At 40.8% G+C, this 12,320-nt stretch overlaps 1 protein-coding gene across 2 annotated transcripts; it reads left to right on the top strand.

The window, feature by feature from the left end:
• The first annotated feature begins 2,498 nt into the window (after positions 1-2,498).
• On the top strand, positions 2,499-10,038 carry ubtf (upstream binding transcription factor). Of its 2 annotated transcripts, none has more exons than XM_085454855.1 (21): positions 2,499-2,791; positions 4,544-4,602; positions 4,954-5,126; positions 5,221-5,304; positions 5,407-5,562; positions 5,663-5,727; positions 5,827-5,953; positions 6,033-6,143; positions 6,235-6,368; positions 6,470-6,611; positions 6,703-6,744; positions 6,826-6,936; positions 7,311-7,466; positions 7,587-7,733; positions 7,948-8,058; positions 8,143-8,231; positions 8,325-8,514; positions 8,598-8,645; positions 8,752-8,805; positions 8,921-9,037; positions 9,134-10,038. In XM_085454855.1, exons 2-21 carry the CDS (start codon positions 4,566-4,568, stop codon positions 9,254-9,256), a joined length of 2,217 nt encoding a protein of 738 aa, XP_085310981.1. In that variant the 5' UTR covers positions 2,499-2,791; positions 4,544-4,565; the 3' UTR covers positions 9,257-10,038. The 2 variants fall into 2 exon arrangements, with proteins under 2 accessions (XP_085310981.1, XP_085310980.1); XM_085454854.1 differs by having other exon boundaries at positions 2,736-2,791; positions 9,137-10,038.
• The last annotated feature ends 2,282 nt before the right edge of the window (positions 10,039-12,320 follow it).

Raw genomic sequence — 12,320 nt, 5'->3', positions numbered from 1 at the left:
TTTGTCAGGTGATAGAGTAATGGTGATACAAGAATCACAGGTGAAATTGGATGATGACTTGGTGGTTCATTACTGTATTTGAAGCACGTGTGACTGCATGTATTTGGAATGTCTCACTGTTATTCATCAGGTGACAGAGGCAGCTCTGCCATGTTGTAGCTCGGACAGAGGTGAAGAGGCGAGGTCACAGGTGACTGACTGATGATTTGGTGCTATAGATTAACTAGTATTTATTATCATGATAGTTGTTAGGCTGCTGATGTAAATTGATTCATTAGTGTATATTTGACAAAGAATCTGAATTGACATGTCTCACTTTTTATATGGCACGAATCCATGTGTTATTTTATCAGGTAGCAATATGTCCTAGTGCAGTCAGAGGGGAAGAGCCAGGGCCAAAGGTGAGGCACATCAAGCACACAATAATAATTTTAATCTGAGGATAAAACACATGTACTGAGGCTGAAAGAAGCTTCAGTGCTCTCAGAAGACTAAAAAGATGGCTAAGGTCCACCAGGAGAGACTGGACAGTATAGATGTAAAACAAATATGCCAGCAGTTTATCTCAGTTAACGAGAGGAGAAGGCATGTGTTTGGCTCCTTCACGTAGTCCACATTGAGTTGTTGTGTGGGGCACCAGTAGTCCATGTCTGTTGCTGTAACAGTAGTTCATGTTTAGAATAAAAAAAAAATCCCAGCTCACTGATTTGATAGGGGCAATATTGTGCCTAAAATGTTGCATAATTTTGCTGAGAGATCTTTTGTGGTAATCTTAGATGAGTAGTTTTATGGACAAAAACCACCAGGTCATTCAGTGTTCCCTTAGTGCTAATGTGTTAGAGATGTTGGTGTACTACAACTGAACTAATGTTGTTAAGTTCTTAAAGTCATATTCTTTTATTGTCATGATTGTATTTGAAGCTATTTTTATGTTTGTATGATACCTGATTTATATGGAATATGGCTGAAGTAAACTAAAGCCTAAAATACTTAGTCATTTGTTTAATAGTAATTTAACATTATATAATTCACATATAAAACTATGAACTGTCATTTTAAATGGTTTAAAAGCATGCAGAATAGCATATGTAGGCAAGTATATTTCTCCTTTTTTTTAAATCAAGAAGCAAAGACAAAAAGGAAAAAAAGAAACAGGGCAGGGTTCAGTGGTTGAATCATCCGTCCCCACCAATGCCAAAACCAAATCTACGCCCTTGGTTCTGAGTCTTACATTTTAAAAACATTCATTACACACTGCTAAGTCCCCTGCCTCTTTACAATGAGTTTTGTTTGTTTTCTATAGGTAAATGTGACATTTCGTAAAGTTAAGATCAGCTCTATGTGACTTATTCATTCAAGCATGTCTTCATTTGTCTGAACATGCAAAGATACCTGTTTTTCCTACACCATGGGAACGCAACACGGTTTAACAAGGCCGAGGGCCTGAAAGTCATTTGTTTTCCCTGAATCGGACTGCCTGGATTGGATGGCCGGGGGTTCCGCCCACAAACACACAAGGTGGAGTTGAAAAGCAAAACATGCTGTACCAAAATGAAGCTGTCAAACAGCCGCTTACAATATACAAAAAAGAGGTTAGGAGCAGCGAGAAACAGCGCGGTTTCTGCTTTATAGACCACTTTAATATTTATATTTTAAGTGGAAATCTGGCGTTTCTAAGTAAAATTTGTGAAGTTTCGGTTTTAAGTTGATATAAAAAAATCTGAGGGAAAAACGTGAGTTGATTGAGTTGCATGAATTTTACAATCACCTGTAAAACGTTGGCTTTCATTGCACTCTCGGTGACCCGATAAAGTATTCGGTGGGTTCAAACTTCGCTGCAGATGTGACGGGGTCGGCCTGCGGGAGTAAAAATAATCGCCCTCGGTTGTATTCAAACTGAGAGATCGGAAAAAATGTGGAGGTCTCGGCGTAGCGAAATGGTTGGATGGAGAGAGAAGAGCTGCTGCGCGCTGAGTGGAGGGAGACGGCGAGTGAGATGGAGGCGGGGGGGAAGGACCATCTCTGCGGGGACTGGAGCCCAGGACCGACGGCGCAGTGCTGGCTATCGTTCAACCCTCCCCTTCTTCCTCCACAGCGACACCGAGACTCACGCTGAGAGACAGGTAAGCCAACACAACAGCCGATCGGTTTCAATATACAATGCGCGTACGTGATAAACAAACCGCGAAAAAGCCACCAAATATATATATACGCGATAAATATACATTTAATGCATGTTTTTGTTTTCTCGTAAAGCGCCTCGGTCGGCAGCTTCTTTGTAGTAGCGAAATAAACCGACGGTGGTAGGGTACAGACGACGGCGGCCATACCCGAATTTCTTGTCCCAAACAGCGGGGAAGGAACTGGACGTAAGACCCCGGGGTAAACGTGATAAATTTCTTTTCAAAATAACACGAAAAAGGACTATTTTGAGCTAACCCCTTCATCGAAACTCGCCTGCTCCTGCTATACAGGGAGTATTTGCGTAGGAGAATAAACGGTGGTTTCCGCGCCGAGACCTCCATGCGGCTGTTGGCGGAACAGCCAGCCGCCTCTCTCGGTTAGCCATCAGGGATCTCAGTTTAATATCTCACCGTGCAGAGACTCGCCCTCTCTCTCCCCCTCTCTCTCACTGGCTAGCCCAGAACCTCCGACGACCGAGCTCGGAGAACCCGCCTTCTTGCCCTCGCTTAAACGCTTTTGGATCGAGGGAAGGGAGTCTGCGACGCCCTGGCTTTAGTTTTAAGCTCCGTTTCTCTGTGTTTGCAGTGCGCCATTGGACCTTGTCACGGTAGGTTTCCTTGTAGAGCAGAGCTGAAGCATGGCGGACCTGGAGCTGTTTGTCGCGCCAGAGAAGCTACTCAGCCGCGGTTTGTTAACATGTTTCCTCGGAGCTTTAGCTAACCATTTTAGATGCCGTTTAATGCTACAATACTGCAACCGGAACTGTAAGCAGCTACGGTTAAAACTGAATCGTGGTTTAAAAAAAAAATAAAATCAGTTTGACGCGATAACATTTGCCCGTTAAAAACATTTTCCGTTTTCTTCTTTCTTCCTGCGCCTCCGCAAGACTTTCCAGCCACCACGATATTTACGGGCATTTCTACAATTTGTTACTAATCCATCTACGCTGTCCACCATTTAAATTAGTTGCTTTTTATTAAAGGCAGCTAAATAAAAACCGTTACGTGATTTAGATGATTGGTTGTAAACAGCAGCTAATGTCAATGTGGTCCAGGTCTACTCTGCAGGACACGAAATTGTTCTTAGATGCCAAAAAGCCTAAAGCCTTGTATTAAATAACCTTTAAAAAGGCATAGCTAATAACATTTAAAAGAAAATGTCCCAATTTTAGCCGCATTCGGTGTGTCAAATCGTCCTTGCTCGTGTAATGCCTCAACACTCAAATTTATATCACGCATATTGTCATAATAATTAAATTTAAGGTAGATTTTATGTTTCAAGAGTTTCTTATATACAACGTGGAGGTTATTTAGTTACATAAATGGTGAAATCGATCGTTTAAATGTAGCTAGGTCACACGGTTGACACCACATTGAGCTGGGGCCATCAAGGACAAGATGAACAACGAGCAGCCGCCATCATTGGAACACAGCTCGGTTACGCCTCGCTGAAGAATGCTCTGGATTTTGCTAGCAAATCCCACTCTGAAACGCCTATAACTTGAATAAAAACGGCCTGCAGATAGCCTTAAAACACATTTCTTTACTGTAAACGAATGTTATTTTCGATTTCATCGCTCCGGTCTCAGTTAACACTACGAGGAGAAGATTATAGGTTTTGCGTGGCGGAGCTAGATCAGCGCCCAACGGTGATGAGGCGCCTCTGTCGAGTGGCGCATTTGGCTGCAGTGCTTCCAAGCTACCATTCCCCTTTCTCGGAGACCGAAAGCAGATCCCTCGTCCGTGGTCAGCTGGTCGCCTACAGCTGCCCGTCCGTCCACGTCCATTCGCTTCCTCCTTCCGTGGATCCTCCCCAACCTCAGCTCCGACAGAAAATCCTCCATTACTGAGCGGACCAGGCGAGAAAATGGTCGCTCCTGTGTGTCCACGATACTTTTGTTGTGGAATAAGGACAGTACTAATACGCCAAATTCCGGTTGGCAAAATTTGCTCGACGGAGACTCCTGTTGTCGTAGCTAGATGTGCTAGTTGAAGCCCTCCGCAGTGTTATTTGAGATTTGAAGCCGTCACAAGCAATAGCCTATGTCTCACCATGTAGCGTAAACGTTTAAGGGGCGGTGTAATGAACATAAACCATTATGTCGAGCCAAATTTAAATTTAACGACTTTGACTCGTCATTATTACTTTTATATGAAGAATTAGCCACATTAATTGGTAATTAAGCCCATTTATACAAATAAAACAAAATAACATTAATTACTATTTTTAAAGATCACGAACTGGTTAAAGGTAATATACACGAATATGTATATTATAAACTGCTGATTGGTTCTTGATTGAAGTCGATATATAAAAGATATGCTTTTAAATAATCTTATGGGATTTTTTTTTTTCGCAGCTCCAAGACAGAATATCCGCAAATGAATGGAGAAATGGAGGCAACGACACAAGACCAAGGTGGCTTTTTTGCTAAATCAAGTTTTTCTGAACAGTTGATATGTAGATTAATCATGGCAAGGCAGCACTTTACATAACCTTGTATATTAAGACCTTAGTATTAAACTTGATTAATGTACTAGTTCTTCTAAGAATTACAGCAATTAAAACTGAATGTTTGATTCCGATTAGATTAGAATATATGGTTTACCAATAGTAAGCCAATAGTAAGAATAGAATAGTAATTAAAAAATTTTCTTGTCAGAATACACAAAAGGATGTATAATTTGAAAGACATTTTGGGCAGATCTGTTTTTTTCCTTTGTGATTTTTATGTCTTTCTTCTCTCTCTCTCTTTTAACATTTTCACAGTATGGGCGCAGGATGACCTTTTAAGACTGCTGGAGGCCATGAAAGTGGCTCTTCCACCGAAAGACCTGACTAAATACAAAACATCAGAGTCCCACCTGGACTGGCAGAAAGTTGCTTTCAATTCCTACACAGCTGAGATGTGCAAGCAGAAATGGCAGGTGGTGTCGAAAGAGGTGAGTTGATTTGTATCGATTTTTCTCCAAGTCAGATTGTTCTGTTAAGTCAAGTCTTCTGAGTTTCTCCGTTTTGTTTTCCTGCCAAACACAGATTCGTAAATTCAGGACCCTGACAGAATTGATAGTTGATGCTCAAGACTACATAAAGAACCCATACAAGGGCAAGAAAATAAAGGTGAATTCAAGTCAACATTCACATGATTTTATGGCCTGCCAGTTGTGTTAGTGGAGTTCAAGGCTTAAGTAATTCCGTCCCCTTTCCCTCCCACAAATGCAGAAACACCCAGATTTCCCCAAGAAGCCTTTGACTCCATACTTCCGTTTCTTTATGGAGAAGAGGGCCAAGTATGCAAAGCTGCACCCTGAGATGAGCAACCTGGACCTCACTAAAATCCTATCTAAGAAGTATCGGGAGCTGCCTGATAAAAAGAAGGTCAGTCAAAGACGAACACCACTGTTTTGACCATCATGTTTTTTGTTTTTTTTCCTAAAAAATATCCTTGGAAAAATAACGTTTCTTTTCATAACTACAGAAAAAATATGTTGACGACTTCTTACGAGATAAGGAAACATTTGTTCAAAGTATGATGAAGTTCAGGTGAGATGATTTACTACTTTATTTTTTTAAACTAGTCATAACACATAAGCCTAAAATGCATAATACCTGTTTAATACGTTTTTTATGATGCCTAAACAGGGAAGAGCATCCAGACCTGGTGGAGAGCATGGCCAAAAAAGGCTCAAATGTACCAGAAAAGCCCAAGACGCCCCAACAGTTGTGGTACAACCACGAAAAGAAGGCCTTCCTCAAGCTGCACCCTGATGTGAGTTTAGCTGCGCAACAAACAGAATGCAACTTTTAGCCGCTTTCAGAGATTTTAACTTTTTCTGTGTCTCACCCAGGCGACCACCAAAGACATTAAAGATAGTCTTGGCAAACAGTGGACGCAGCTTTCTGACAAAAAGAGGCTCAAATGGATCACCAAGTCGCTGGAACAGCAGAAGCAGTATGAGGTGAGACAAGAATCAGTGTGTGGTTGCCTTAGATGACAAAAGATGACAAAAGAAAATAATTTTTAACTGAGGATTTTTTGCGATCTTCCAGGAGACGATGCGTGAATACATCCAACAGCATCCGGAGTTAAATATGACTCAGGAAGACATCGTAAAGTCCACCCTGACCAAGGCAGAGAGGCACCTGAAGGACAAATCTGACGGACGTCCTGACAAACCACCTCCGTGAGTCACGGCTACAAATACTCTCCTGACACATCTGAGGGAGGGAGTCACTGCCCTTGCGAGATATTTAGTTTTAACATGTGGTGTTTGAATGCTTTCAGAAACGGTTACTCGATGTTCTGTGCGGAGCTAATGTCGAGCATGAAGGACGTTCCCAGCACAGAGCGTATGGTGATGTGTAGTCAGCGGTGGAAGCTGCTAAAGCAGGGTGAAAAGGACGCCTACCAAAAACGCTGCGAACAGGTGACTTGAGAATCACGAATAACCGAGAGGAAAAAGTCAATAAATAAAGCAAGTTTATCTAAATTGTCACTTTTTTTTTGTCTTCTTTCAGAGGAAAAAAGAGTATGAAATTGAGATGAACAGATTTCTCAGTGTAAGTCTCAAACATTGTTTACATGTTTTGTTTTTACTGGAAGTGTTTCTTATGTGTGGTTTATTTGCTGTGCATCTGTAGAGTATATCAGAGGAGGAGCAGCAGCGGGTCTTGGGTGAGGCGAAGACTGGTTTTAAGAAAAGCACTGGAGCCAATAGTCCCGCATCTAAAAAGAAAAACTCTAAAGCAAACGTATGTCCCAGAATACAGCAACTTTTTATGTTTTTGATAATGATGCAGTCATTTAAGAAAAACACAACTTGTCAGTGTAGCAATGCAATATGTCCTCGAGTCAGATTTTGTTCCGTGTTATTTTCTGATATATAGTGTAGCTGTTTACATGTTCACCTAACACGGAAAGGTATGAAGCCAAGGAAAATATATTTGTGCGAAACTGTTCAGAGAGCCAATCGGTCTGTTTTTCAGAGGTACAGAAAGAGAAAACTGCAGCATAATGCAATAACATTTTAATAAGAATTTTAAATTCAGGTGTGCTTTACAGTTAGATTTGTATTTACATAGATGCTTTCATGTATTATTCTGATATTCTCACGTGGAACTTGCAGGCAAATCCAGAAAAACCCAAAAGACCCATTTCAGCCATGTTCATATTTGCTGAGGAGAAACGTCCCAAACTGCAGCAGGAGCGGCCAGACCTCGCTGACAGTGAGATCACAAGACTTCTTGCTCGCATGTGGAACGAGCTGCCAGATAAGAAGAAGGTAACGTGTTAGTTTATGGAACAGAAATGCCGCATCGGTAGGCTTTCAAGTTCAAAGGTTATTCTGAAAGTGGGATTTTTCAATTATTTTGTGATGTGCTGGATTTCTCTAATGATTTAGGAGAAGTTTAAGCGCTTAGAATCGGTGTTGAAGGCAGAATCGGAGAAGAAGGAAAAAGAGGACCGCAGTCGACTCCCAGATCCGCCCAAAAATGCACAAGACATCTGGCAGCAGAGTGTTATAGGCGACTACCTGGCCAGATTTAAGGTATCCACAAACTAGCTGTTGTATTTTAGCCCACATTATTCAGTATAATAGCAAATCGTTAAAATATTTGGATGTTTTTGTGAATAGAAATTTACTTAATAATCATGCTGATGTTAACAATGAGCTACAGATGTGTAATGCTGTTGATGACAGAGTGCTGGAAACACAGATAACATACCCGGGAATGGATTTAATGCCTGTATGTGGTTTGCAGAACGACCGGCCAAAGGCACAGAAAGCAATGGAAGGAACCTGGAGCACCATGGAGAAAAAAGAGAAGATTATGTGGATCAAAAAGGCAGCAGAAGACCAGAAAAGATATGAGGTTAGGACACAGTCTCAATAAAATCTCCTGTTTCTCTATATGAAACCAGTGAGAGCTAAATGTTGATTTACCTGTCCTCAACAGAGAGAAGTAAGTGAGATGCGCTCGCCTGCTGCTGCCATTGCCTCAGGGAAGAAGATGAAATTTGAGGGTGAACCCAAGAAACCGCCATCGTAAGTTTGCGACATTCAGCTCATCTGTGCTGCCTGATTTAGCCGATTCGAAGGCCTGACTTTTTTTTTTTTCTCCTTTTACTTTGACTCTAGAAATGGATATCAGAAGTTCTCTCAGGAGATGCTGTCCAATGGAGAGCTGAATCATCTCCCAATGAAAGAGCGGATGGCTGAGATTGGCAGCCGCTGGCAGAGGTTACCACTGAAGGACAAGGACCGCTACAAGAAGATTGCTGAGGAGAAGCAAAGGCAGTACAAAGTCCAACTGGAACAGTGGCTCGCTGTAAGAAGAATTTAATGGATGGGGGGGGGGGAGGCAAGATGTTTTTGAGACATTTGGAAAAATCTATTTCCGTCTTTCCACAGAGTTTGTCTTCGCAAGAGAGAAACACTTACAAAGAATATAATTCACAAGTGAGGAATGTTTTTGATTTGTAACAGCTAGCATTTACAAACGGCTGAAATTGCAATATGTGTTTTTGATATATTTTAATGATCTATTATTTCGCAAATCATTCAGAAAAGAAGAACTACAGCAAAACCAGGAGGCCCCAAGGCAAAGGCCAAGAAATCTGTGAGTACAGACTTATTTCTTTGTTTACTGTCTTGGAGCTGAGTTGAGCAGAAACTTAAATTTTTTATAGTCATGTTATTAGCATTATCTGAAAGGGGGGGATCACTTGTTGCAGGATACGGAGGAGGACGAGGATGATGACGACGATGAGGAGGATGACGACGACGATGAGCAGGAGAAAGCTTCCAGTGAAGGCGACTCTTCCAGTGAGGACGATGAGGATGATGATGACGTGAGTGTTTTCTCTGCTCAGATACATGAGATAGTTGCAACCAGTGGTTTTGAGTTTTTGCTGAAAATGCGTGTATATATTTCTTTTTGTTTAAAGAAGGAGGACGACGACGATGAAGACGACGAAGAGGACGACGAAGCAGACGACAAGGAGAACAAGTCGGAGGACAGCAGCAGTGAGTCGAACTCACAGGGGTCGTCAGACTCTGATTCAGACTGAAACGCGCCATCACTGACAAACTGAGCAGCGCTGAGCTGAGCCAAGAGTCCAGGGAGCTCTGCCACTGTGCCAACCCTGCTCTCCTCCCACCACCAGAGGGAGCCTCTGCATTGCCTCATCCATTTCACACTCACCCACTTTATGTTGCTGTACTGGCGATCTGTACAGAAGGAGAGACCCTGCCCCTATCTGGAAATCAGTTCAATTCCATCCCCAGCGTAGTAGTCATCTCACAGCACGGGCCACTGACAGTATGCCAAAAACAGCATCCCACTGGTTTGGTGATGTCATGAACATTTCTGCACTGGTTTCAATCTTGACTTGCAGCTTCAGTGGTTTAAGGTTAGAGTTTTAATGTGTTGGGTAATTGATTACCCGTTCAGTCTTTTATTTTTGTTATTCCGATGATTAGTTAAGGACAGGTGGCTTGAGTTGTGAACAGGCTGAGCCAAAGAACACAGTACGGTGGATCACCTGAAGGTGGGCAGGGGGGAGGGTATGCGGGGTACTGGAAAATTGCACTCTACAAAAGATTTTCATTTAATCTTTTTTTTTTCTTTTTTTTTTCACAACATTGTTGTGTTGTCCTCGACTTACGATGTAGATTTTATGATTTGGTTCTTAAAGAGGTGGTATTTTTTTCAGGAAAAACAAAAAAAAAATCAAGCCATTATGAATGTCTTTTTTTTTTTTTTTTGTCGCTGGAAAATTTGAGAGTTTGTTACATACCCATGTTTTTTCATTTGAAATTTACACTGCCTATAAAGTATTCAATCCTTGGATTTTTCATGTTTTATTGCTTTTCAACAAAGATTCAATTGGACCTTTTCACACACATCGGGATGTAAGGAGGCATAGCAACATTTATTGGAAGTTAACAGACTGCATCTTTTGGGGTGTGTTGTAAAGCTTTTCAACACAGAACTGACATCGACTTCATCTAAGCCTTGGCGTGATGGAATATTCCCTCAGCTAGATTCTGTCTAGATTAAACACAAATCTAAAACACAAGACTGCGATTGCATGCTGGTGCTTTTCATGTCTACCTAGCTGTTTGGGCTTCCAGATTTAGAACGTAGTGTCAAACTGTGTAAACAGTTTAGTTTTATATTGGGACTTAATTTAGGTTGGTTTACAGGGATTGTTTTAACTTGGCCGTAAAAGAGTTATAAAGCCGGATTAGCCGTTATGGTTCCAGTATAAAACATAAAGGTCCAATGGGGGTTGATTACTTTTCAGGACATTGCACATTGCCATGTGTCTGTCACTGAAAAATCTCATTTATCCAAACTGACGTGTTGTTGTCGATCAGTCTTAACAGTTCTTACTCAGTTCATTGAGCAGGTTGTAATTATTAATTGCAACACTTGTCCATATTTAAAGCTCAGTCTGACTCTGTTTTTAAAAGCAACGTTAAATATGCTTTTCTTTTTCTTCAGAACTGTTGCTTTCCATTTCATTTACAGTTCAATTGCGATTTGCTACCAGGTTTGTTTTTAATTGTGAGCAGTTGTGTTTTGATCTATCTGGACTCGTCGTGGGTGTTGAGCTGAATGGACTCGTCCATTTTTATTTCCGAGTTTTAATAGTATTGACTGTAATCCACATGGGTTCTGTTCTGATGCTTATCCCAAAAAAAGCGTGCACTTATTGTAAATCTGTCCCTCTGTGTGAGTTTGTGTGCATGCATGCACAGAACTTTGTATATATGAGGGCGTTTGCGTGTTTCTTTGCTTTAATGTGTGTTGTTTTTGCCGTTTAGTTGCATACCATGACGTGACAGCAGTGTGCATGTATGTGCCTGTGCGGGGACATCATACCAACACCATGAATGTAGATATTGTTAAATCTTTTATTTTATTTTTTTTCTCCAAAGGTCTTTGCGGTCATGTCATTGAAAACCTAAAAATGGGCTTATGTGACTGTGTTTTTGGGTCTCCAGACAGATTAAGTACATGGCAACTATTAATAATCTGTTAATAATGGGTTTATTTTGACCATTTTGAATCTCATCACAGACTGAAATAAAACCAGCGTGGACTATTTAAATAACTGGGGGAGGGAAAAGCAAAGCATTTCCTTTTTGAATGATGAAAGTTTGTAAAAGGGAATTAGGAAACTGAGTTGCCAGTGGACTTGAAAAAAAAAAAAAAAGCAACTGTAATTTTCTGTAAATACTGTTTTTGTATCGAGTGCTTATTGTTTTGTTAGTACTTTTATTTTGGCAAGCCCTCATCTGTGGTTTCAAAGGCCAGTGAGTCTTTCACTCACGGGGGAGAATTTTTGGTTAAATTCGCCTGTTTTAGTTGTTTCTTCTCTCCCTTATGTTGGTTTATAGAGATATCTAAAACAGCAAAGCTTTACAAGTTTGTACTGCTGACAAATTGACAGAATTTGATGTTTTATATAGCTGAGGGTGTTCTTATGTCCTTGTAGTTCAAGTATTTGGGCAAATAAATGACCTTTAACAGTTAAAAGTGTGGATTTATTTAATATGTTGACAGCACACAAATCACTACTTGGTTACAGTTTTAAGAATTGTTATATATGGTCCTGAATACATTTTAACCAAACAGGATCCAGGGCATGGATCACATGAAGCAAAAAATGCTGAAGAAAAGTTTTTGTTGCACTAAATTTTTTTACCTGTAGCAGTTTTGATTAGGAGGAATGGATACAGCATAGCGTCATGATATTTTGCATGCCAGTATATCAACATTCTGGAAACTGCAGACAAGAGGGCTTATCTCTCTTGCATGAAATCGACTCAACCGAAAAAACATCCAAGAGCGGACGCTTAGACTTGACAAAGCTACCTCCTACTTCAAGGAAAGCTAATGGCTCAGTCGCATAAGTAAAATAGGACATCTACAAGAAAAAAGTGTGGCTGCCTTTTGATTGTATTGAATTTTTTTCATATTCTGCAACTGATTGCAATTTGTTCAGATGTCAGAGTGTTGCACACTTACAAACATTGCACAGGTCATCTGACAGGTGGCAACATTTCTGCAAACAGTTACAATCTGACTTGTAAAAAGGTGAAAAATGGCAAAAAATATTGGAT

This window comes from Copadichromis virginalis, linkage group LG4, assembly GCF_057382275.1.
Source record: "Copadichromis virginalis isolate Kocher_CV1m ecotype Utaka linkage group LG4, C_Virginalis_male_GT1.1, whole genome shotgun sequence".
Lineage (NCBI taxonomy): Eukaryota > Metazoa > Chordata > Actinopteri > Cichliformes > Cichlidae > Copadichromis > Copadichromis virginalis.
The sequence above is the reverse complement of the archived record's forward strand: the minus strand, read 5'-3'. Positions and strand labels throughout refer to the sequence as shown.